Genomic DNA, 820 nt, shown 5'->3' with positions numbered 1-820 from the left:
GTGTGTGTGTGTGTGTGTGTGTGATGTGTGTGTGACGTGTGTGTGTGTGACTTGTGTATGTGTGACGTGCGTGTGTGTGATTTGTGTGTGTGATTTGTGTGTGTGTGTGACGTGCACCACATTCCCCTCACCTGGTGCGCCATCACGTCAGCCTCCAGCAGGGCGTGTCTCTTCTGTAGATTCTGGACATTGGTCAGGTCCTAGGTGGTCCACGGGGTCAGCGGTCAGGGGTCAGGGGTCAGCCACACAGGACACAGACAGAATACAATTTACTATGACTGATGAATGGAGGCAAAGAACATACTGGACTACTCAACAAGAGTAGGACCACTAGCAGTACACAAGCAAGTCTTTCAGTAAATACTTCACACCACTGTGCTGGAACTGCCCCTACCCCCAGTCATTTAGTTTGAATCACAATTATCACTATTCCTTAAATGTTAAATGGAGCTTGGTCAAAAAGAATTGTGATGGAGAAGAAGCATGCAGGCAAAAGACTTTTAATCAGTTATCCACCTTTTTGGGTACATTGGTAGAAATTCATCATTAGTGAGAAAAATAGCTGACATTTTGCCATGCACGCACGATGCAGCCAGTCATGATCGGAACTAAAAACAGCAACTGAGGCGTTCCTGGCAACAAAACAATTGTGACAGCCACCGTGCGAGCTCAGACACACTCTGTCACTCTGTCATAGGACGTCTTCCCCGAGATAGTCAAGCTACATCTCACTCTGTCATAGGACGTCTTCCCCGAGATAGTCAAGCTACATCTCACTCTGTCATAGGACGTCTTCCCCGAGATAGTCAAGCTACATCTC

General features: G+C 47.2%; 1 protein-coding gene across 1 annotated transcript in view; it reads right to left on the bottom strand.

The window, feature by feature from the left end:
- LOC101860938 (spectrin alpha chain-like) overlaps positions 1-820 on the bottom strand; it is a 66,911-nt gene that overhangs the window by 31,935 nt on the left and 34,156 nt on the right. Inside the window, 1 exon segment of the mRNA XM_035973290.1 lies at positions 132-200. Coding sequence (XP_035829183.1) covers positions 132-200 — 69 coding nt within the window.

This window comes from Aplysia californica, unplaced genomic scaffold (assembly GCF_000002075.1).
Source record: "Aplysia californica isolate F4 #8 unplaced genomic scaffold, AplCal3.0 scaffold01104, whole genome shotgun sequence".
NCBI lineage: Eukaryota > Metazoa > Mollusca > Gastropoda > Aplysiida > Aplysiidae > Aplysia > Aplysia californica.
This window is presented reverse-complemented; position numbering and strand designations above follow the sequence as displayed.